Source organism: Simochromis diagramma, unplaced genomic scaffold (assembly GCF_900408965.1).
Source record: "Simochromis diagramma unplaced genomic scaffold, fSimDia1.1 OVJJ01000131.1, whole genome shotgun sequence".
Classification (NCBI taxonomy): domain Eukaryota; kingdom Metazoa; phylum Chordata; class Actinopteri; order Cichliformes; family Cichlidae; genus Simochromis; species Simochromis diagramma.
The window spans coordinates 7,841,563-7,866,566 of NW_024387200.1; the positions used below are offsets into that span (position 1 = coordinate 7,841,563).

Here is a 25,004-nt window from a genome sequence, read left to right on the forward strand (position 1 = left end):
GTGTGTGAAAACAAAAAGAGAGAAAAGAGTGGAAAATAAATGCTCAGCGCATAATGAGAAGCCCCCTGAGACCTGGGACCATAGCAGCATAGCAGTTTAGGTTCACCTCACCCATCCCCAAATAAGCTTTGCTGAGAAGGAAAGTTTTGAGCTTAGTCTTAAAAGAAGAGAATGTGTCTATCACCCAAATATCAACTGGGTGCTGAGCCCAGTCTACTTCAGAAAACTCTTGAAAGCACAAGTAAGCCTGCCGTCTGAGAGCGAAGTGTTCTATTGGGATAATATGATACTATGAAATGTTTAAGATATGATGGTACCTGATTTCTCTAGGCTTTGCATGTGAGGAGAAGGATTTTACATTCAGTTGTAGACTTGAAAAGTGGCCGATAAAGAAATGCTAATACAGGAGAAATATGTTTTCTCTTTGTCATCACTGTCAATAATCAAACTGTGGCATTCGGGATCAACTGATGACCTTTTAAGTAAATTTCAGAACATCTTGATACCAATGAATTGCACTGGCCCAGCCTAGAAGTAATAAATTCATGAACTAGTTTTTCAGTATCAAAAATGACCCCAAGATTCATCACAATGTTACTGGTTGGTCAAAGTAACGCCAGTATGAGTTAGATGGTTAGATGCCATATTTCTCATATTTTTAGGGCTGAGTACAATAACCCTAGTATCATCTGCATAGTAACCTCACTGAAGGGCTCCATTATTAACCTTGGTACATGAAGGTGACTCCCCATTTTGACTTTTGACTTACTCACTCATTTAAATACTGTTTATTAGTGTTTTTCTTCCTGTGCTTAATGTGTTGCCTACATTGTTCTACATCCAGGATCTCGCTTGGGTAGAGCTCCACCGTTGTTTTGCCATCAGCCTCATCTTCGTCCAGCCAGCGGTGGCTGGGGAACATGTAATTCTTTCCATGGACTGGAACCAAAATTTGAACACTGTCCAAGAACCAGCCCGCACGCATGCCTTTGTTAGTGTGGCCGATCAACAGACGGTTGATCTGGAAGAATAAATAAATGACACCAATTACATTTTATTAAAGACGTTTCACGCAGAAATTCTGAAAGTTCACAGGAAAAAACAAAACAATAGAATCTGTGTTATGTGTTTTTTCAATTTTACTTTAGCAAATATCCTCTCATATTTGGAGCAAATTGAATAAAAAAATCATAATACTACTGACAATTATTGTTGCTAAGCCACTGTCCACAAACAGACACTACAAACATTGTTTCTATGATGTGTTTGTAACAGTAACTAAGCAACAGTAATTAGCAGTAAGGGTACAAATGCATTTAGACTACAGTTAAGATCTTTTTTTTATTAGAATACGGATAGTATTATCCTATAATAGAATAGAATGAATCATAAGTGAGAATAGGTCTTTAGTAAAGCTTTTCATAGTACTACAGTAGTGTGTAAAAGTCTCCAGCCACCTCTTATTTATAATCTTTATAATTTGCAAGGAAAATTGGAAAATAGGTGCAAAGATTTGCAAACCTACATGAAAATATGTGCTAAAAACACAGTCTGTACAACTGAAACAAGGGAATCACCTTTTGGTGCATAAAAAAAATTACAAAAGTAAATTTCCATGGAAACAAAATATAAAGAATTGAAGGGGAAAACCTGTCCAATGTCAAAGGTTTCCACTGTGAAGATGTCAACGCGGCCTGTTTCAAAGTAGTTCCCCAGGTCGTTGGCAGAGACCACCAGCATCATCTTACTGGTGTCACCTTTCTCTCCATAGAGCTTCACAAACACATCAGAGTCAGAGCTACCTCCGGGGATGTCACCTGTCTTCACAGCGATGTGATAGTTGGTATCTGACACACACAGAGAACAAATATAAGCATGACAATAAAATTCAAACGTTACTGAAATGTCAGATTCCTTTAACTTACTGTAAAGACGCTGTCCTTCTGCAAACGGAACTAATTCTCTGACAATCTGTCCATCATCCTCGTTGCGGGCCAGCCATCTGCACGCCACATTCAGTAAACAAACTATTATCTCATCCATCACACGCACACACACAGTTTAACAACTATTATGTATATACTTGCAAAACATGTTTTTAGGAACATGTACTCATCCAATCATTCATTTATGTGCCAGCACTGCAGCAAATAAAATCTTCAGGTTCAGGATCTTTACTTTATGTGCACATCAAAATAAAGAAATGAGGCAGGCTGTCTTTAAAGATGTGTTCCTAACAAAGTGACTAGTTAGTGTCGATTTTATTTCCCCGCAACAACTGTGACTGATGAGAGCACCTGTTGCAGGGGAACTCCACGGCATTTGCCTCAGCTTGTCCTTCCTCTCTTACAATCACTTTGTCAAGAAACCAGGCAGAGCCTCCACCTTTGCCATCATGTCCAATTCTCACCCTGCGGATCTGCCCAATGGCCACCGCCTCAATTAGAAACTCATCCAACTAGAAAAACACACAATAAGATTGGATGAAGATCGGTCATGTGACTTTTAAATGAAAAAACAAAACGAAGTGAAGTGAGCTCTATGTTTAACAGTGCAGTGCTAAATATACATACACTTCCTTTCTCAAACTTGTTGACGTTGTTTTTGCAGTTGATCAGGTCCCTATCTCCGGTGTCCCCTTGGTCTCCAATTAGATTTAGAAAAACAGATGCATCTGTGCCGCTACCACCGACCGTCCCCGTGCAGACAGTTACTCTGTATTTAATCACTGCAGAGCACAATAACATAATTCATCATCACTTACATTCTTCTGCTTGTTTAGCTAATAAGATTTGGATTGTTCATGGTGAATGTGGATATACACACAGGGCAGAGGCTCAGCAATAAGCTCTCCGGTGGCGGGAAGCTCTCTCACAACCTCATTATCATCTTCATTACTATCCAGCCACCGCTCACAAGGAAATGTATACTTCTCCTTCGTTAATGTTTTCATTAATGTTGCCTGAATGAATAAAGATGATATTGATTTTTGATTGTATCAGTTGGAGCTGAGGATGCTGATTTCTTTATATTAGCACCATTCTTGTGTTTGCTAGGCTAGAATGCCTAAAAACTGGCTGTTTGAGATTTTAGGATTTTTATGAAATCACTAGCAGAAATAGGTATGGAAATGTCACAGCTGAGATAATTTATCCGATTACTAGATTTGAGAAATTCTCACCTTGCTTAGATGCCATCCTCCAAAAGGATTCCTCTTTTCATGCCAGATACGGAGTTTGGTCAGTTTTCCCAAATCAGGAAGTTCAACCTGTGATTTTAAGTCAAGGTAAAAGTAGTTTATTACTGTGTGCAGCCTCAATATCTGATGTGCTGATGCTAATGTGTGTAGCACTGAATTGTAGGATACTTACCATAAATCTGTCAACTTGTCCTTGTTCAAAATTGTCTGTTTTGTTGTCCAGCCTGATCTCGTCTGACTTGCCCTTTTCTCCGTACACCTGGAATGAGATATCAGCATCGGTTCCTGCGCTGGGCAGGTCTGACGTCCAGATCCACAGCGACCAGGGATGCTCTGAGGAAAAGTGAACTCAAATCATCATCTTAAATTAGGACTGCTATAACTTTTCATACCTCAGAAACTAATGGTGTCCCACTTTCATCATCATAATTTGTTTGTCACTGTGACTAAGAGCTCATCCATTCTCCCTGATTGCTTTGGCAGAGTGAAATAAAGTATGCTTTACACATTTGAGGGCAGTAGGAACACGAAGTCTCTGGAAGGATTTTTTGACAAGAGCTTAAAGATGTCAGGGGAGCAGCAGAAAATGCATTTTTGCTCATTAAAAATCTTCCCAGGACAGAAATTCCCATTTTGAGGTGGTTGCAGCAGACAGCTCCCAACTGTGATTTTTTGTGATTGTGAATGGGCATGAAGCCGGGCAGTGAAGGAATGCCCACTTTACAAATTTATGTCGAAATAATAAACTTCTGCTGTTTATGTTTGTCGACCAGAAGAAAACTAAGATAATACATAACAAATGCAATCAGCGGTTACATGTCTTCAAAATAGATATTGGACTTAATTTCACTGGCAATTTCACACAAAGCAGAATAAAGACAGGCTGCCTACTGAGTCATTATGCAAATTTGTGTTAGTTCATTTACTGAGTGGTTCAGGAAATAAAAGTGGAAATGACAGCATTAGCTGCCACCGCTGACTAGCCGTAATTACTGACATTCAGCTCACTTTTCTGTCTCTTCTGCCTGAGTGAGACCATCTCGTAGAGCTCTCGCTCTATCAGCCCATCTCCCTCCTTTTCATCCAGCCATTTACTGCATGGGAAAGTCTGCTCTATTCCGGTGAATGGGCAGTAAACCACAACCTGCAAAGAAAGCAAGTTCTGTTAAACTATTTAATTGAAAATGAACACATTTTAATGCATTTAAGGGTGCTTGTGGAAATGTACCTTCTCGCAGTACCACCCAGTACTAAGCCCTCTGTTGTCGTGTCCAATGGTGACTCTGCTCAGGGGACTGAGGAGTGCAGCAAGCTCGACATTAAAGATGTCTGTTAAGTCCCGTTCAAACTTTCCTCCTTCCAAAAAGACCTTGATTAAGCACAACAGGGAAAAGTTTAAGTCTGGTTTGTCCACAAAGAAAGGAAGAAATACTCCTATATATTTGTTTAATATGTGCATTGACGGACATATCCTGGTCAAAAATGACTCCATGATTCCTCACAGGGTTCCTGGAGGCCAAGGTAATGTCATCCAGAGTTGGTATCTGGTTAGATACCATATTTCCAAGATTTAAATAAATATACATAAAATGGTCACACTGATTACACAAAAAGTACATTTATTAGAAAAATACATAAAAATGAAAGTGATGAACTTTTAACATTAAGAGGCAACCTTGGTAACTTGGCAAACGTGACCAAAAAAAGTTCTTTAAATGCCAAAGAATTTATAGAATAAATAAAATGTGTTGCCTGGTGGAAAAAGTGGTTTGCTCTCTGTATGGCTGTGGCAGCTATAGAGAGTAAAATCAACCATAGTGGATTCATCTAATCTGTAATTAATTCATGCTTAGGTGGGGATGGTTTGAGTGACAAAAGGAGGGTGAAACCGGTGAGGCAGCACCTCAGCTAATTGGAGCCACTTGACTGGACCAGTCTCTCAACTCAAGTCTTCAAAATTATCCCTCTTTTATATCTACTTTAGATTCAGGTAGTCTGCGAGTCAGTCGGCCTCTGTTCTGTGCTTTAAACCTCAGCGCTCTTATGTCATTCTGTTTTTCAGACTCCACCTTCAGTTCATCCTGGCCAGACAGAGATCCTTATCTAGTCTCCACAGGTCCTGTCCTACTTCCTACCACAGTTGGACTCTGCTCTGAGATCTGGCTTCATTGGTGTCTAATTGCCAAAAACTTTATTTATTTCAATAAATCATGCTCAGTTCCTTAAAATGATCTCTCCTCTTGGAAATGAAATGACTCCTGCAACACTTATTAGTAAAATGCTTTCTGTCCTGTGTCTTGTATTTCCTCTTTACCTTCCCACTGTTCTTCAAGCCTTTCGTGCCGTGCATCACAATGTGGATTTTGGAGTTGGTCCCGGCACCCCGGATGTTTCCTGTCACAATCTGGACATTGTACACAATACCTGATGGATACAGTTACATGTTAGCTTATCACAGGTAGTGCCAGTGGGTCGCCATGGTTCACAGCACCTGTACTCCCAAGGATATGAGCAGGACCAGATAACCCAGATCTAAACAATAGTAGTCTGATCCAAAAAGTAATGCTTACACAGCTTTCTGGCAAGGTTAGTCTGCAGTTATTCATTAATAGTTAATAATTAATTAAAACTGAGGGAAACCATTTTGTAAGACAGCTCCGAATTGTTAACTATCCTTGAAGCTGCCATCATGTAAACCAGTTGAATTTTCTCAGGCTTAAAAACCAATTTTCCAAATTTCATCTTCACCTGTGGGCTGACTCCCTCCAACCAAAACGTCCCTCTGGATCTTCCCATCATCCTCATCGATGGCAAACCAGCGGCTGATGGGGAATTCATACACTAGTTTGTTTCCAAGATCATCTACTATCACCTGTAGAAAAAAACTGCAATATTCAGTATAATTGGTCACACCAGAAACTGCAAATATCAAAAAACCTAAATAAAATGAGATAGTGGTGCTTCATCTTCTCATGTGCTTGCTCAGTACAGGTCATATTAGTGCAATGCTATGATCAGTCTTACAGAGAAAGTTACAGTAGAAGGATGAAATGAGGCAGAGCAGTCCGAGTTTCAAATTACAGTTTCTTAATTAAAGGTTGGAAAGCTGACTGAGCACATTTGTCTGCTGCTGAGGTGAAACATGCAAGATTGTCATTCAGTATCCACTTAGTGGCTGTTCCTTTCCTAGAGTGCTGAATATGATGTTGACTGTTTTATTCAAATGTGTTTTGCATGCGCAGGTTTCCTTTTTAGCATCCATTTTGTCTTTATGGTCTAGGCAAGAACTTAATCTAGGAGGACTGGACAGCTCTTTTTATGGCACCAGTGTTTTTGTTGTGTGTGCAACTTGCACCGCAATCCTTAGATATGTGTTTTTATATGATATATATATAGATATTTGTATCAGCTTTATGTATTTCTTCCCCTAAGCTTTAGGGGATTAGTCTTGATTAGACTTGGGTGCATGGTGCACAATTAGTATTCCTTCACCTGTATTCTCACTAGCTATTCCTCCCTTTCATGTTGTAGCCTAAAAATCATTATTAGCTTTTATTAAGTAAGCATGCTCATACAGGGAGTACAGAATTATTAGGCAAATGAGTATTTTGTCCACATCATCCTCTCCATGCATGTTGTCCTACTCCAAGCTGTATAGGCTCGAAAGCCTACTACCAATTAAGCATATTAGGTGATGTGCATCACTGTAATGAGAAGGGGTGTGGTCTAATGACATCAACACCCTATATCAGGTGTGCATAATTATTAGGCAACGTCCTTTCCTTTGGCAAAATGGGTCAAAAGAAGGACTTGACAGGCTCAGAAAAGTCAAAAATAGTGAGATATCTTGCAGAGGGATGCAGCAGTCTCAAAATTGCAAAGCTTCTGAAGCGTGATAATCGAACAATCAAGCGTTTCATTCAAAATAGTCAACAGGGTCGCAAGAAGCGTGTGGAAAAACCAAGGCGCAAAATAACTGCCCATGAACTGAGAAAAGTCAAGCGTGCAGCTGCCAAGATGCCACTTGCCACCAGTTTGGCCATATTTCAGAGCTGCAACATCACTGGAGTGCCCAAAAGCACAAGGTGTGCAATACTCAGAGACATGGCCAAGGTAAGAAAGGCTGAAAGACGACCACCACTGAACAAGACACACAAGCTGAAACGTCAAGACTGGGCCAAGAAATATCTCAAGACTGATTTTTCTAAGGTTTTATGGACTGATGAAATGAGAGTGAGTCTTGATGGGCCAGATGGATGGGCCCGTGGCTGGATTGGTAAAGGGCAGAGAGCTCCAGTCCGACTCAGACGCCAGCAAGGTGGAGGTGGAGTACTGGTTTGGGCTGGTATCATCAAAGATGAGCTTGTGGGGCCTTTTCGGGTTGAGGATGGAGTCAAGCTCAACTCCCAGTCCTACTGCCAGTTTCTGGAAGACACCTTCTTCAAGCAGTGGTACAGGAAGAAGTCTGCATCCTTCTAGAAAAACATGATTTTCATGCAGGACAATGCTCCATCACACGCGTCCAAGTACTCCACAGCGTGGCTGGCAAGAAAGGGTATAAAAGAAGAAAAACTAATGACATGGCCACCTTGTTCACCTGATCTGAACCCCATTGAGAACCTGTGGTCCATCATCAAATGTGAGATTTACAAGGAGGGAAAACAGTACACCTCTCTGAACAGTGTCTGGGAGGCTGTGGTTACTGCTGCACGCAATGTTGATGGTGAACAGATCAAAACACTGACAGAATCCATGGATGGCAGGCTTTTGAGTGTCCTTGCAAAGAAAGGTGGCTATATTGGTCGCTGATTTGTTTTTGTTTTGTTTTTGAATGTCAGAAATGTATATTTGTGAATGTGGAGATGTTATATTGGTTTCACTGGTAAAAATAAATAATTGAAATGGGTATATATTTGTTTTTTGTTAAGTTGCCTAATAATTATGCACAGTAATAGTCACCTGCACACACAGATATCCCCCTAAAATAGCTAAAACTAAAAACAAACTAAAAACTACTTCCAAAAACATTCAGTTTTGATATTAATGAGTTTTTTGGGTTCATTGAGAACATGGTTGTTGTTCAATAATAAAATTATTCCTCAAAAATACAACTTGCCTAATAATTCTGCACTCCCTGTATGTATCAGCTTATATTGGTCATTTGTCAATATATTGGTAATATAACAGCTGATAAATGTACATTTATGAAGCAAAGAAGAATACCACAAACACAACAACCAGCTAATCTGACCAGAATTGAACTTGAACTTTTTGGAACAATAAAAAAAAAGATTACTTTTAACTGCACTGTCATATTATTTTAGTAAGGACTCATAATTAACTTCACATAACAAATGTTATGGAAATATGTTTGTGTTTCATGTGTCTTAAAAAAATTTGATAAAATAGATAAATCACCAAATATCGGTATCGGTCTTAAAAAATCTGCAGTTATTTTATATGTGCTCGCTATCTTAGATTTGATTATGAATGTATTTTTGTATTTTCTGATAAACTGTAATAAAATGTCCATTTTTTATTTAACACTGAATTTTTGTATATTGCTTATAGAGGTTTCAGTAGCAATGACAAAAACAAAGCTAGCCTCAAATAAATGCTCAGAATCTTTTAGTCCAGAATTTATCTCAGTGTAATAAGTAATTTAGTGGCTGCACAAAACACATTTGAAATGCAAATAGAATATGACTCAGTAACATTGTCACTACTGATCTTTGGTGTCAGCCTGTGCTGCAGTAACCAACAAATCTACCGACTCGTCTGTCTGTTTGCTGTAAGGCAATCTCTTAATGGGGCATGGTGTCCCTTTACACAGCAGGTAGAATGAAGACATGCGTGTTTCGCGTGTCTGTTTGAATGAACTCATCTCTCACGGTATGTGTTGGAGGTGCAGGGACGCTGGTCTCGGATGAGACGGCCGACAGGAAACAAGGAGATCACATGTCTTAAGTACGACTGCAGAAGCAGGGCAGCGGCACAGCGAGACTCTTTTGTTTCAAGATAATGTACAGTAAAATCCTTAATGTATTATATAACAAATGAAAGTCATTTTTCATTAACAATGCAAACTGACAAAGGGGCATATCTTTTGACCATTAGAATCATGTCAACATCATTTTATTTTACAGACTCATAGGGGAACAGTCTTGTAAACAATACCTGTCCTGTCTGTTTATGTGCCTGTTTCTTACCTTCTCCACAAACCATCCTGCTGAGGAGCCTTTGTTATTATGTCCAATGGTGATCTTTCTAATTTTGCCCAAGTTCGGTGCCTCGATGGTGAATTTGTCCTCTGTGCCCTTTTCAAAGTTATTTTTGTCGTTGTCAAGTCGCCTCTCCCCTAAAATAGAATCAATGAATAAATAAATAAATTATAGCAAACATATTATAGTTTCATTAAAGTGCTTCTCTTTGGGTCAAACTTAAGTGACCAGATATGCTGCACGTGTTACCTGTATCTCCAAACTCTCCAAAGATGTTAATAAAGACATCTGCATCTGTGCCACTGCCTTTTACATCTGCAGTGAAAACACTCACAACAAATTTATTATCTGGAAAATTAAGAAAAAGTACAAAAAAGTCACAATTTTTGCAGAGTTTAAAGACAAACCTGATATATAAACTTCTTAAAAACATGTCAGCTGCTAATGCGAACTAGATACTTAGAGGGTTTTATCTATGCATACATACATTTGGGTATGTCCATGGGGTCTATGCTGCCCAGCAGGTCTCTGATATAAAGGCCATCTCCCTCTACCTTACTGAGCCAGTTATTACAAGCAAAATAGAACCTCAGATGAGGTCGAATCACATCCATTACCACGACTCTGTCCAAGAACCAGCTGGGATTAAGGCCAGTGTTGTCATGCTCAATCCTGGAGAAACAGAAACATGTGGATAAATTACATGTTCCTGGTCAAAAAAAAAATGGTTAAGGGTGTTAAAAATATCTCATGTCTAACAAACCGTATCTTTTTCAAGGATCCAACATTGTGAGTTCTAATTCTGAACACATCTGTTTTGGCCCTTTCGAATGCTGTGCAACTCCTGAAATACCAAAAAAGGTTAAAATTCAGAAGTCACCTGAACGTCATCCTCTTTTGACACATCATAATATTCACTAAAAAATAAATACAAACTAATCAGAAGTAAAAATGTAAATCTAGGAAAATAATTACCAAAGTCATGCAAACTTTGAAAAAATCATGCAGGAAAAACCACAGCACAATCTGATGGCTAAGCTGTCACAGCAATTTTTAACACAACAATAAATACATACTTCTTTTCTGTGCTGTGAAAGAGGAGGAAAGACATCGTTTTAGTTCATATAGAAAATAAATACTGAAATGACATAGGGTTTATTTTGAACTGGAGGCTCTTAGAGTGACCACTCTTTGCTGTTTATACACTTGCAGACAAGCTTACATCTAAACTCCACTAATCTTTAAAGGTGACTTACTTGCTAGCCAGGTGGACTTTGGGTGTGATGCCATAATCTCCAAAAAGAGTAATAAACACATTGGCATCAGTGCCTGCTCCTCTCTCATCACCAGTGATGGCAACCACCTCGTACACTACAGGGTTCAAAAAGAAGAGAACAATAAAACCAAGTAAAGTGTGAAGATGCATTAAGGTATTGTGGTAAACATAAATACATACATACTAGGTGACAGTGTACATTTGTGTTTTAGTACTTCTGGCCTTCTGAAACTTACCGTAAGCTTAATTTATTCAAACCCACACAGATGTTCCCAGTTATGTTTTCAGATAAGACAATAGGTTGCCAAATTTAATGCACTAATTCAAAAGTTTCTCACAGATACTTTGAAACTTAAATATTTTATATAAGATAGTCACTGTAGGCCTATCCAATTAGATGATTATGAAGCAATAAGTATTGCTTTGAACTGGTCAAAAAGAAATATCATACTGGGCAAGTAAGCCAAGAATAATACTAGTGGCCACATGTCTGACCGTTTGCTATGACTTGTTGAGATGTGTCCTTTTTTTTGGACTAGTCATGAGGCACTCTAGATGGAGTTATCCACTGTGACACAATATCCAAGATAAAACATACAAATCTTATGATTATTGCTTATTTTTCTCTCAAAATTGTCCATCGTTTTGGTTGGTTATCATTGGAACCAGGTATAATGAAGATCTATTCAAGTGATGTGTTTATCTGATGAAGTTGAAGGTGTTTTAAATCTAGATTTCCATTTCTTATGTTTACTAATAGAATTGTTGGGGAGGGCTTGAGCTAATCCTTAGACAAAAAGGGGTACGGAACGAGCAGGTTACTCTACGCTCTCACATCCACACCTTCAGCCAGTTCAGGATCACCAATTAACCCAACAAGCATGTCTTTGAACTGTGGGAGGAAACAGGAGCACCCAGAGGACAGGCACAACTAAGAGCTGCTATCATGACATGTAACTGGTTAACCTGAGTTTTACTTAGATTATGAAAAAATATTTAATGATGAAACAACACACAAGTCGAATACATGACAAGATTTAAGCTTAATTGTTCTTCAAATGACTTTTGATTCCACTCCACTACATCTAAATTAAATTGCTAAAACTAAACAAATCTCAAGTATATATCTTTATATTTCTTACTTCTTGAAACAACAAGATTTATTTATATAATTAAATACTTTAAAGATAAACCTAAAATCCATCCATCCATTTTCTTTCACTTCTTTTGCTTGAATGTGAGTGTGAATAGCCGTCTAAACACTCAAATAAAGTGCTAACATTTAAAGTTTACAATATTGTGGTGCATGTCATTGTGTTTCTTTGTTTTTCTAAGATGATGTTTCTTTTTTGTTAAGTTCAGTGTGGCTTTGCTTTGGGTTGTTGTGGACTGGGATGGACGTGAAACCACCCCACGTAAAGATTAACGACATTATGTTCACTACGCCACTATGTTCATCCGCCTCATGAACATTAAACTAAGGCAGCGACACTGCTAGAGACAGTGAGACTCCTGAAACTCTGGGTGTCGAATACACTTTCCTGAAGCAGAACTGACATTATATTGTCCTTGATTCTCCTAAATATACATATTTTGCACCTGCTGCTCCCTCATCTTGAATTCTGCATTTTACAAGTGATGAAAAAAAGTTTACCTTTCTTTTTGTGATACTCATCCTCGTAGTTCTCCACTTTTTCTGGCTCGTAGGTACGAAGCTCTTTCTCATAGATTTCAACATAATTTTCAATCTTCTTCTTCTTGCCTTTTGTCTTCTTGGTGTCTTCATCACTGTCTCCCTTTACTGAACCTTTCTTCTTCTTGTCTTTCTTTTTCTTTTTCCCTTCCTCTTCTTCAGGGTCCTCCCCTTTCTTGGATTTTTTGTCCTTTGATCCCATCTTTGACTGAAGACTTCTTCTTTGTGGTTTCAATCACATCAGGAAACTTTTCTCCTCTCGTGCTACCCTTGGTTCTGCTGTCATTAACTTCATTATTGTTGCTGAATACTTTTTTGTCTTCTTAACCTGATTTTCCTTTTTTTTCTAGATGCTCCTCATATCAGACCCTGATTAGTCAGAATTACATCCTGCTTCATCCTTGTCCTTCTTCTTCTTCAGTCTCCTTTGACTCACTCATCTACTCATCTGGTGAAAAACCTGTTAGGTTTCCTCCACTGCTCTCTGACTTCTTTTTTCTTTTTTGTAGACATCTTAATTTATTTAATACCTTGTAACTGTAGCCAATTCCTGTGGCTGAAACTTGATTAAACTGACCCGTGACAGCAGGAATGACCCACTGCTAGGACAAGTCTGACTCAGAGTTTACATAGTTTCTTAGTATGTGGCTGGGGATGATCCTCTTTATTCATGACCTCATGAGAAATGATGAAGTAACCTGAGCAGAGCATAGGGCAGGTTCCCTCCCAGAATGGAGACCTGCTAGAAAAGTCCTTACAGTTCAACGGCAGCAAGTAAATAAATGGAATGACTGATACATGTTAAATATGCGTCAGGTCACTAACCCTGTGAGTATTACATGACTGGTATTATATTACAGCCTGTTATTAAAATATAAACAACATTTTATGGTTATGTGTTATTCAACAGTAAAACAGATGTTGACTGTTCTATTCAAATGTTTTTCGCATGTGCAGGTTTCTTTTTTAGCATCCAGATTCTGTTTTCTCTTTATGCTCTAAAACAGTAAAACAAACAAATGAACAGAGTATTTTTAATTAATTTTTAAATTAATTTTTAATTAAGGATTATTTGTTTTATTATATTATCAACTAACTGCTGAACATTACACAAATTATTGAGTTTGTTAGACAATCATAATTTTTTGTACAAACCTTAAAATAACAGGCTTAATCAGTTGTTTTAGCTAATGTTGGTTTCTCTAATGTGTGCAAGTTACTGATATATTTGACATGCAAACATCCTAAACATCAAACATCCTAAACTTTTAAATATCCTGCCAAATTCGGACTTCGTATAATCGAGTGGAAAGTAATTATTTCTCTCTAAAGTGTAATGTATTAGAAGTAACATGTAGTAATAGAAACGTCCTAAGCTAATGTAGGCCATTTAAAAAAAATAAAAGTTTTAAATTGATATTAAAAATAGATACTGCAATGGGAGAAAAAACCCTGTTTTGTACGTGTAGTTTTAATTGCAACCAGCAGAGGGAGATATTTACGTTTGTATCAGCGTTCAAAGTGTGCTTTTTGTGTTTGCACCCACTCAGCAGAGGATGACCATTGCTTTTGTCATCCAGACTGACTTATCAAAAGGAGCTTATCCCAGCTGGTTTTAATAAATTAAGTTAAAATCACAATGTGCTTCAAACTGCTTGTAATAAGTAAAACAATATCTGTAATGAAAATTTAGTTTTAAACAAACTGAAAAAAAAATCTCTTCACTGCATCATAAGCAGTTAAAAAAAAAGCTTCATCCTGTATTCATTTTCTGTCTGAGCAAATGTTTTTTCTCCATTTTCAGCCATGTTTCCTTTGGCTGTACAGCAGACATATTCCCTTACACGATGGGCTCAGCCACAATGAAAGCTCTTCCTCTTCCATGTCCTCATCTTCCTCCTTCTGTTTCCCCCTGCCTTCTTCCCCCAACATCTCATTCTCTTGATGCAGTTCTGATTCTTTTCAAAATAGTTAAACTCACTCGAAGTACCTAAATGTTAATGTTTGCATCTGTGAAACAGGCACATTAGCGTTTCATTGCAGCAGTTACGTTGTAACTTACGATCACAGCCTTATTTAAATGGTTTCACAGTCCGTGATTTGGGCCACTGAATGTGTCTAATTTTACAGCTAATGTTCAATTTGCTCACCTAATTTTCCTCATTAGTTGATGACTATGCAATCACAGCTTACACACACAAAAAATAACAGTTAAACTGTTTCTGCAGATGTATGTTGTCACTTCAGTGGCTAGACTATAACATTCGTTTGTTGAGACAGCTGTTTATTGACTGAATAAACACCAGTAAAATAAACAAAATGCATGTTAAAAGAGATGAGAGATAATTGAGACCCACTCCCTCGCTGTGTAGTCTCTCAGTTGGAAAGCTGTTGGATAAGGAGGCTGTTTATAAGATCCATATCAGTGAAGGATCCAGGAAAAGGAGTTCACGATGACAGTCCTGACAACCTTAACAAGCTCACTGCACTAAATCAATACAGATTTCTTTCGAATTCATTGAGAGAGGAAGAAGTTTACGCTACAGAGGAGCAGATCAGCTGTCATCTGTGTCCACAGGGGCCAAATACTGGACATCAAACTCAGCATTTATCTAAAATGTCTTTGAACATAGATTCAAAGAGTTTGAATCTCAGAGCTTAGTACAGCAGTCATCCAATTACTATTGCTGCTTGTTCACTGGAGTCAACTAAAGGTCACTCATATTATAGTTGTTCTTGTTCAAGAAGCTGCCGGTTGGCTTATCCAGACAGAGGATGTGTGGATGTGTATGTGTAGGTGAGGAAGGTTGTCTGTCTCTCTGTGTTAGCCCTGTGATGGACTGGCAACTTTCAGAGTATTCCCTGCATCTTGTCCAGTGTCAGCTGGGATAGGCTCCAGATACTCTGGGATGCTAGTTTGATTCAATGAGCAAGACGCCCCTCATAAGTAAATTCACTACCTTGTTGTCAAACTTCATACAAAATGTGAGGCAACGTTAATATCATTGGGTTTTAAAAACTGGGAAAAAAGAAAAGTGACATTATACAGCAAATTAATAGAAAATCTCAGGTGTGGAGCAAAAAACCCCATAATAAGTAAATAACTACTGATTCAAAACAATATGACTTTAGTAAAATCCATTTGCCCTAAGCAAGGGGATAAAAAGAGTCAGCCATGAATGCACCCCCAGACATGGAGATTTGACCATGTCGTGACCGGTAGGAAAATCCTGTAATCTACTGCTCAACAGCAACAAAAATAAGGGAATGGTTGCTGACATTAGAAAAAAATGTGACAAAGACAAACTGTTTGCATCAGATGAGCTGAGGCAGACCTGAGGTGGAGCAGAAGAAAAGCTTTATGTTCTTGAGAATCCATATCCAAGAGAATCTGCTGCGGTCATCCTCGGGTAAGAAAGCCCAGAAATGACTTTACTTCTTAATTAAATGTAGGCTTGGTCTTAGAATTTTTGAAGTTCTTCCTAAACTTAAAGAGGACCAATTGAAAGCATCTCAACTGTGATGTGCACACCGCAGGAAGGGGTCACCAAACTAACAAGATTCAGTTATATCTGTGAGGTGAGGTGTGCAGAGTGGAGCCTCCAATCGGGCACTTTTTAAAAATGTATTTAGTATTCTTTAGTTAGTAGCAAAATGGAGTTATATCGTGGGGAAAAAACATTTTGTTATGTTGTAAAAAAAACAAATAAGGTGTGCAATTTGTGCTTGTTTAAATATTTCCTTAATCATTCCAGTGTTTGAACTGGCATTTAAATGATTAAAATCCTGAAAATAATGTAATTTTTGATCGTTCTGATATGGACTCAAGTTGATTAACTGTTTTATGAAAAGCAGCAAAACAAAAACCAAAAAACAACTGTTATATGAGGATTTTATGGCAGATTTTTTGTGTGTACATTTTTGTCCACGAAGCTGTCAAAAGAGTGTAAAATTTAAGGAGGGCACAAGGGTTAAGGATTCCACAGAAGTTTTACGATGAATATTTGTGACTTTTTTTATTATTTTATTAGTGATTAAAACTGTCTTACTGATCTTACTTAATATTAAGTGGTTGCCATTTGTGTAACGCAGGTTGCTACTTAAGAAAACAGCTTAATCTATTTAAACGAGTCTATGAACACAAGAATTACAAGAGTCTATGACATCCTTGACTTTTGTGTCTTTAAAAGATGAGGGTAGTTAAAAAAAAGCAAACAGAGCATCTTTCCTCTCTGCACATCCACGACACCCTGATTCATTATCAGCTTTTGGAAATGAACTGATTGACCCTGATTTATTGTAGAGATATAAACATCAAGAAGAAATGTAAACTCTTGTGGGAGTCTGAAATCCTCCTGTATGTGATGTTGACTTCAGATCCTTTCGTAGCCTGTAGATTATAAGCTTAATTGGTTTCCCAAACTTCAAATGTTTATTTTCTATCCCATCCAGAAGGAGCTTCGTGATAACATAGCCGTGGCTTCGCGACACAGAAGACACTCCGCAAAGTCATTCAAAACAAACACACTGGAGGGTTTGTGGGTTCACGCAGGATGCTCAGGAGGAAATGAAGAGGAAATCGACTTCCACAGAAGGATACGTGAGGAACACAGCACTGTCATGTTGCTCGGCCAGCTACCTCAGTCCATGACTGTGGTCGTGTTATGTTGTGACAAGGGGATCAGATTGTGGTGAAACCTAAACACTGATTTATTTGACAAGGACAAGGTGATTGGTTTGTTCTCAGAGCAACTTGTTTGTGTGGCGGTTATGCAACAGGGAAAGAGGTCACGGCTTGTGCTGATAGTATTATGACTGGGGCCAACAGGTGGCATAAGGAGAGATGAGAGTGAAAACCAAAGTTAAAAGTGTCATGTTGGCAAGCAAGCTGGAAAGCCCTTTTGTGCTCAGGAGGGTACAAAACAACACTGTGCAACGGTAAAGCACCTAAAACATCACAATCGTGTGACGGCATGCTTTCATGGAAATTTAAAGGCAATCGGTGGTGCTACTTGATACTTTGGGCTTCCTTAAAGCAGCGATTAAACTTGCCCTTCTTCCAAAATGGAGGTGACATCCTGTAATATTTTCAGAGAATACTTTTAATAGTTTCACCTTTTAGTAAAAAGAAATGACATTAACAATGAACTAAATCCCTAATCTAGCTAATGTAGACATCAGGAAATTACAGGCTTTCTCTCCTTTTTAGAAATGCCGCCCTGTGGTGATGGTGACGAAGAAGAGGTCATCACAAGCCTTTCACTTTTCTGATCCCAATTTATTTTACTCTTCCACAGATAAAGCCAGAAACCTCCCGATACAACTATTAAAACTAATACCAATTTGTCGGCTCACCTGAAGTGGCAGCAATCATTGTTGAGAGCTCATATAATTACCCATCTGGTGCTTTACTAAATTCATTTTAGCAATCAATTCTACTTCGTGCTTAATCACTAACTGTCATTTTTTCTGCAACAATTAATGCCTCTGCACACTCACAGTCCACCCACACAGATGTTCTTGTTTAAAGTGGTCAATATTTTTATAGTAATGTAGCCCTCATTCCTCATTTCTCCTGGGGTAGCGTTGCCCAGTCTCTGTGGGCTGCGGTTGAACATTGGAGTACAGTTTCACTTAAAAATATCTTTAATGATAAACATCAACAAAGCGGGACAGTGTGCATGATACACAGTATATGTGGAAAATGATGAAGTGCTGCACTGCTAATGTACCGATAATGAAATACTTTAATATGCAATGAATTCAATTCTGTAGTCATTAAGTCATAACCCTGCACAACTTAATATTGAGCATAACGTGCTAAAAGCTAAAGTTTATCAAATGCTAGTTTGAAGACAACGTAACAGTTTAAAAGGATTAAAGGTTGATGGAGCACTTCAGTGGGTTTATTTTAACTTAAGAGTGTTTTCATTTGAAAAGTCTTTCACTGACTTGACTTATTCTTTTGTTATTCAGCGCTCTGTGCATTATATTTTAACCCAGCTGTGGCCCTTTGCTTGCTTTATCTGTTAGTTCACGCCCCTGAGAAATAATGTTTCCCACTCCTGGTCTAAAGTCATCAGTGGCACCAAAGCAGCATTCAGCAGCGTGTTTGGATGTTAGCAAGTAAACAAACTGAATACTTATTATTAATTATGAACACAGTCACAGTATCTGAGGACACCAGTTGCAAGCATTCGTGATAAAAACTGACTTAACTTCAACTGATTTGATTAACGATACCGTTCTACAGCATTTCCTCTATTTTTGCATTGTCTTCACTGACAGACCGACAGAAAGAAACAAACAAACCCCAAATAACTCAGTTGTCATGGTTACATCAGATCTCCTTCCTCTTGACCATCTGCACACGGATCAAATATAAACTTAAAAGTGGGATTTATGACAGAAATTGGGCGAGAACATTTTTGAGTACAACTCACATCAGGTTTTATTTTCTCTTTTACAATCCCACTTAGTATCACAATACAAGCTTCAATCAGCTAGAGTAATCGAGGACAGCAGTAGACCTGTATATGATTGATACTTTTCACAAAAGGTCATTGGAAAGGTCCATCCATCTTCCTCCGCTTATCTGGGGCCGGGTCGTGGGAGCAGCAGCCTAAGCAGAGAAGCCCAGACCTCCCTCTCCTCCACCTCCTGCAGCTTGTCTGGGGGAACACCAAGGCTTTCCTAGGACAGCCGACAGATATAATTTCTCCAGCATATCCTGGGTCTGCCCTGGGGGCTCCTCCCGATGGGACATGCCCGGAACACCTCACCCAGGAAGTGCCCAGGACGCATCCGCATGAGATGCCTGAACCACCTCAACTGGCTCCTTTCGATATGGAGAAGCAGCGGCTCTACTCTGAGCCCCTCCTGGATGGCCGAACTCCTCACTTTATCTCTTAGGGAGAGGCCAGCCACCCTTTGGAGGAAACTCAATTCCAAATTCAAATTTTATTTGTCACATACACAGTCATACACAGTACGATATGCAGTGAAATGCTTAGACAACTGCTCGTGTACCTAAAATAAAAGACTATGAATAGGACAGGAAATAAATATGAAAATTAAAATAAAGGGTAAATTTAACTAGGAAAGAATAAAATAAAATATAAAAATTAAAGTTAAAAATAAAATAACTGTACAACAAAATACACAATATAGAAAATATATAAGAATATATGAAGAAATATAGAACAATAAGAGCAGCTGTACGAGTAATAAATGGTAATGAAAGAAATGTAATGTCCAGGGTTGTGCAATCCACATATTTAAGTGTCTTGTGCAGTGCAAATATGCTTAAAAGTGATTTATTTAAGTGACTTGAGATAGAGTGATTGATTTGATGACCACGCAGTGTAGTTGTGCAGTGGCCACTAGTGTAAACAAATGTCCAGAATGTCCAGTGTGTGTGTAAAAACCATATGTGTGGGTCAGTACTATGTGGTGGTGTGATTGAGAGACCGTATCGCCTGCGGAAAGAAGCTCCTCCTCAGTCTCTCTGTGTTGGTCTTCAGGGAACGGAATCGCTTTCCTGACCTCAACAGAGAGAACGGTTCATTGTTGGGATGGCTGAGGTCCTTCGTGATATTCCTGGCCTTGGCCCAGCACTGCCTGCTGTAGATTGAGTCATATGTGTAGAAAGAGTACAGCAGGGGGCTCAGAACACACCCCTGGGGGGCTCCAGTGCTGAGAGTGATGGAGGTTGAGACATGTCCGCCCATCCTTACTGCCTGTGGTCTGCCAGGGAGCGAAGTCTGGAAGTATCCAAGACACTTAAGAGAGCTGATGGGTCCCAGTGCTCCAGCTTGTGTGTGTGAGGTGGAGGAGCACTATGTATTAGAGATCAATCAGAGGCTGAGTCAATGAAGAGCATTTTAAAACAAAATATGCCCACCTTTCTAGTGTCAGTTGAGTGAGGTGATTGGATTGTGGAGGAGATGAGAGATGGCATGCGTCGGATGTAATATGATTTGGACGGTAATAAGCAAACTGTCAGTGGGTCATTTGAGTGTTGCGCAATGGAGAAAGATGATGAAGGGCCTGAAGACAGCTTCAAAATCACATTCATCACTAACAAGGAGGGAAGAGGGCTACAGATTCAGGGCCGATAGTACATTGAGAAAAGCAGCGGCAGGGTTTTATGTCTTCGGAGACATGCAGAACAATGGATGGACGGCTTTGACAGCAGGTGGGGTCATCAGCAGAGCTGAAAGGTAATAGAGTTAGATGTATGAATGACCGAATTGGTCCGCAACACTGTGGTCCTAGCTGGTCTCCACAACGCTTTATATCTGTGATCCGTCTTTCTTTTTCGGTCACATATCACACCAGCAGCTCGTGACCATAGATGAGGGTATGAGTAAAGCTCTGCCTTCAACACAATGGGACATGTCCGCATCACTGCAGCTGCAGCACCAATCCACCTGTTGATCTCCCACTCCCTTCTCCCATCACTCATGAACAAGACCCCGAGATACTTAAACTCCCCATTTGGGACAGTAACTCATCCCTGACCTGCAGTGGGCACTCCACACTTTTCCAGCTGAGGACCATGGCCTCAGATTTGGAGGTGCTGATTCACATTCCCACCACTTCACATTTGGCTGCGAACTGTTCCAGTGCGAGCTGAAGGCATTCACCCAATGAATCCAACAGAACCACAGCATCCACGATAAGCAGAGACGATTCATAAAAATTATGAACAGAATCAGTGAATCAGAAAAGGTAGCCAACTTAACCGGCATTTGTACACATATAACTAGTCCTCTAAACAAGTTCAAACATCTGAGAATGAAATCAGATGGTGGCGCTGGTTTATTTGATAGCTATTAACTGTAGTAGTAAGCTAAATGTTAAGCCACTTCATAAAATTCATATGAAGAAAGGTATTCATTTAACTTTATCTTTTAGTTTTGGGTAATAAAAGACAAAGTAATTGTCTTTTATTGAAAACTGTTCCAAATATTAGAAAAAATGATCACAAGTATGTTTTCATACTCTGAGCAGTTTGTGACTTGACCAGCAGAAACAAGAAGAATGTGGAGTTGTCAGCGTCGAAGCCCAGACAGAAAGACATCCTGGTCTTTGAAGATAGTTACATAAGCTTTAGCATCTATTTCAAACTTCTACTTAATCAACATCTTTCAACCTTCAGTCTGGGCTTCCTGTTATTTTTCAGCATTTAAGATACGGGTACTTCAAGGAGATTACTTTCTCAGGGTGAGATGTGGCTTTTACGAAAGAAAACGATGGCGTTTTGTATTTATTAGATCTTACAGAGGTGAGTGTCAGAAAAAGAGGTGTACCAAAGAGAAGGTCATGGAGCAGGAATACACATTTTTCCATTTTTCCAATGTAATGTCAAATATTTGGTCTTTCACAACTTAAATTATTAACCAAAAACCCCTTTATGCATCATTTAAAGTGCTGTAAATAAGTGTTGAGGTTCAGGGTGGAAAAGTAAAGTGAAAAAAAAAAAACTGTCCAGAAAAGCGAGCAGCTTGGTAAATACTGATTTATAAAATGTTAATAAATTCTGTAAATAAATTATTTACTTCAAAATGAAATCATCATGCTTAACATAATAGTTAGTATGAATTCTATGATGTGTGACTCAATCTGTTTATCTGCAAAAGCCTTTCTGGGTTTGTATTTGAATGCTACATGGAACTTGATCCAGTTTACAGAAAACTGCTGGACGACTGACACAAAGGTTCTGTTTATTTGGCTTTTTAAACTAATTATTTAATGTCCTGAAAGGATATAAGAATTGCATTACGAAAGCACTCCCTTTCCTCTGCGGAGAATGGTTTGGAAATTTGTGTGGGTGCAAAAGAGAAACAGATTTGATATAAATGCATTTGCTCCACATCTGCACTGCTTCATGCCATCATTTCTTTGCTAGTTTTTTTTGGGGGGCTTGCTGAAAGTGCACTTAGAAGCGACATCTGATACAGTGTGTGCAAATGAGCATGCTTATACATAGTCTCTGCTAAAGCACTTACACAAATGTTGACCCGTGCCGTCAACAATTAGTGGTCCCCGTTCCGGGCAGTTGAAATGAGGATACCGTTTCATTGCCTTTGGTGAGAAGAAAAGAAACTGAACCCAAGAATCACAAGAGCACGAAACCTGAGCAGTGCGGGCAATTCCCATTTACACACAAATGCACATAGAAACAAGCAAAAACACATGCAATACACACTTATTATGATTAATAACATGCCTATTAGGTACTCTTTTGAGAGTAATTTACTCATTAAATACAGAGGGGTGCACTTTTCCCACTAATTTTTTTGCCCTATTGAAGTTGAAGATTGCATAAACCTTTCCAAACTGGCATAAAATAGCAGATTTATGACCTGTGGATGTTGTTTTATTTTAGCAGCCTAAATGAACCATCCACTAAATCATGCTAGAATAAGCTACCTTTCATCAGAAGTTCCCATGCATGCTGCTGGCTCAGAGACACAACTTACTTAAGCTACAGATGGTTTTCAAATAGTCGGCTAGTGCAGCAGCAACAACAGATATTTAAAGAGCCCATTTGCAGTGATTCAAAGTTTTAGCAGATTTTTTTGTTTGAATCACAGTAACCTGAAGAAAGCCAGATAAATTAAAAATCATGGTAAAATACCTCAAATCTGAATCACTTTACCCTGTACCATCCTCTGGTAAAGCTCTAACCCAACATTAATATATACTCAGCGATATTTAAGATGACTTATTGATCTTAAACTGAAGTATGATGTAGTGTGTTGAACTGCCACAATTTATTACATCTGTTAGCCCAAGGACAGGACCATTTATTTGCAAGGTGTGATCAGAAATGTGCATCCCCACAGAAATTCCAAAACCATGTGTTATTTAAATCTGTCCACTCGCCCTTACCACTAGTCTCCTTTGGGCGGCTTTTTAAAAAGTCTCTGTTCTGACGACTTGCACATGAACCTCTGCAAAGTACTCTGGATGTTCTGAAATATGTCAAAGCAGCACCCTTTACATTTTCAGGTATCCAAGAAACATTTAGCTTGATGAGGCCCAAAAAACGTATGCGTGATATCACACACTGCAATCCAGAAAATTTGCGTGTTCACAGTTTGACCCTAGGGGTCAAATTCACTTTGCAGAGCCATGTGAAAGTAGGAAAAAAACAGCAAAGGCGCTCCTGGCGGTGCTGTTTGTAGTGAAATTGTGGAATCATGACTCCTGGTCAAAGTCAAAAGGACCTCATGAATGTGCCTAGGTTTCTGAGACAGGGAGCTGTCTTTGAATCTGAACAGCGAAAGTTGTCTCCTATAATAAACTGAGACATAAAGATGAAATAAATCAGCATGAATAATACACATACAGGGGGGGATAGCAGAGATAATGTCTGTGTATAATGTCAGCACTGTGCACATAAATGAACCTGGGCTATTTGTGGTGGTAAACTCTAGGTTTGCATATTCTCCGTCTGCCAGCATCTCCAAGATGTGTTAGGCAATTGATGATTCTAATTGGGCTGTAGGTGAAGAGGGAAGATAAATGATGTTCTGTATGAACGGGTAAAGCATTTAGAGCAGTCATTATGGCTAGAGGATTGCTCTACAAATTGCAAACCTGTTTTCATTTACACTATTTTTTCTGGTGCCTGCTATGTTGTAATACCCCCGACAGGCTTTAATGTGACAAGCACTTCTTTTTTAAACCAAACAAATTTACAACAGTTTGTCATGTAAATCTTCAGCTTGTATCCAGCACAAAATAGCCATATTTTTTAAATAACAACACTCAAGACAACTGTGAGAAAAACACCAGGACATTCATTCTCTGTGATTCATAACCACATTCGCTGCGTCAGTACGTCTGCCTGTGATTAATAAATATGTTTAAATATTTATGGCACACTGTGCTGCTTTGCTTGAGTTATGAGACGTTGAAACTTTAAAACAAATCAGGATATAAACAGGTTTAAGCTATCAACACTGTTTCAGAGCAACATTTGTTTAAAGGAAAACCCACAGAAAGAGATTCAGTAATTTGATTCCTGGAGAGCGAAGCAGTTCAGCAGTGAGTATCTGGTAAAGCTTTTGAAGTCGAATAAACATGTTTGTAGTGATTAATGGTGCAATGAAACGATGAGGGGTCATTCCACTCAGCATGTAATAGGTGATCACAGGGGCTAATTATTATTTTAAAAAACAACAGAGAAATGTACTTATATTAGGTGACTTAAGAAAACAAAACAGCTGAGAGCTGCAAGAATCATTAAGTGAGGCCCCAGAGTTGGCAGAAACAACGGTGAGAGTTGGGAAGCACTGCTAGCTTCCAGTATGTGAACATGTGACTTTCTGTTGGAGCACCTCCCTGATGACTTGAAGCGGTGAGCCGAGAATCTAGTATTGCATTTTTTTGGGCTTAAACCACATGTAAATATAGACACTTAATTTTGTCTTAATAAATCGTTTCTCAATGATGTGGTGCTATTTTAAGAGTTTGAAGGTTTTTACTGGCCATGGCAAAGATTTTACAATCTTTATGTTTGGACTACTGGGCTGGTTTCTGTTGTTTCCCTTTTTAAGTTTCAAATTTAATAAATGACTACCTGTTTGAAGTTATTCATTA

At 38.8% G+C, this 25,004-nt stretch overlaps 1 protein-coding gene across 1 annotated transcript in view; it reads right to left on the reverse strand.

The window, feature by feature from the left end:
- Positions 1–10,942, reverse strand: part of loxhd1b (lipoxygenase homology PLAT domains 1b) — a 37,512-nt gene extending 26,570 nt beyond the window's left edge. The window contains exons 1-17 of the mRNA XM_040051038.1: positions 10,677–10,942; positions 10,184–10,264; positions 9,908–10,092; positions 9,670–9,768; positions 9,409–9,557; positions 5,948–6,071; positions 5,514–5,623; positions 4,428–4,568; positions 4,208–4,343; positions 3,372–3,532; positions 3,182–3,268; positions 2,827–2,962; positions 2,574–2,728; positions 2,298–2,458; positions 1,926–2,002; positions 1,651–1,847; positions 829–1,021 (exon numbers count right to left, since the gene is read on the reverse strand). Coding sequence (XP_039906972.1) covers positions 829–1,021; positions 1,651–1,847; positions 1,926–2,002; positions 2,298–2,458; positions 2,574–2,728; positions 2,827–2,962; positions 3,182–3,268; positions 3,372–3,532; positions 4,208–4,343; positions 4,428–4,568; positions 5,514–5,623; positions 5,948–6,071; positions 9,409–9,557; positions 9,670–9,768; positions 9,908–10,092; positions 10,184–10,264; positions 10,677–10,846 — 2,362 coding nt within the window. The 5' untranslated portion in view covers positions 10,847–10,942. The remainder of the gene's footprint in view (positions 1–828; positions 1,022–1,650; positions 1,848–1,925; positions 2,003–2,297; positions 2,459–2,573; positions 2,729–2,826; positions 2,963–3,181; positions 3,269–3,371; positions 3,533–4,207; positions 4,344–4,427; positions 4,569–5,513; positions 5,624–5,947; positions 6,072–9,408; positions 9,558–9,669; positions 9,769–9,907; positions 10,093–10,183; positions 10,265–10,676) is intronic.
- Between the last annotated feature and the right edge of the window lie 14,062 nt (positions 10,943–25,004).